This window comes from Chaetura pelagica, unplaced genomic scaffold (genome assembly GCF_000747805.2).
Source record: "Chaetura pelagica isolate M959 unplaced genomic scaffold, ChaPel_1.0 scaffold107, whole genome shotgun sequence".
Classification (NCBI taxonomy): domain Eukaryota; kingdom Metazoa; phylum Chordata; class Aves; order Apodiformes; family Apodidae; genus Chaetura; species Chaetura pelagica.
This window is the reverse complement of record NW_009953979.1, coordinates 1,023,838-1,024,275: the sequence shown is the minus strand read 5'-3', so window position 1 is coordinate 1,024,275 and position 438 is coordinate 1,023,838. Positions and strand designations below refer to the sequence as shown.

Below are 438 nucleotides of genomic sequence, written 5' to 3'. Positions count from 1 at the left end.
GGATATGCATCTCTGGCTGCCAAGTTTTGGGGTCTGGGGGGGCTGTACCCCTCTCCCCACACCACAGAGGACCCCCCCGAGTGGGGTGAGGGTGTCTTCTTTGCACCCTCCCAGCACAGCACATGGAGCATGGCAATGGGGAAACTGAGGCACGGATATGGTACAGCAAAATCCCACAATCCCAGTTATTTTTCTATGGATATGCCTGTCTGGCTGCTGGGATTTGGGGACCACACCCCTCTCCCCATGCCATGGAGAACCCCCTCAGGTAGGGGGGGTGTCTTCCTTGCACCCTCCCAGTATGGGACATAGAGCAGCCCAATGGGGAAACTGAGGCACAGAGGGGGGACAGCGATGGCTGATCCTGCTGGCTGGCAGCTCCCCCTCCCTCCAAATTCCCTTTGGGAGCTGTGGAAAAACAGGAGGCCACGGGAGGGG

General features: G+C 59.1%; 1 protein-coding gene across 1 annotated transcript in view; it reads left to right on the top strand.

The window, feature by feature from the left end:
• Positions 1 to 251: 251 nt before the first annotated feature.
• Positions 252 to 438, top strand: part of EPHX2 (epoxide hydrolase 2, cytoplasmic) — an 11,556-nt gene continuing 11,369 nt past the window's right edge. The window contains 1 exon segment of the mRNA XM_010002220.1: positions 252 to 268. Coding sequence (XP_010000522.1) covers positions 252 to 268 — 17 coding nt within the window.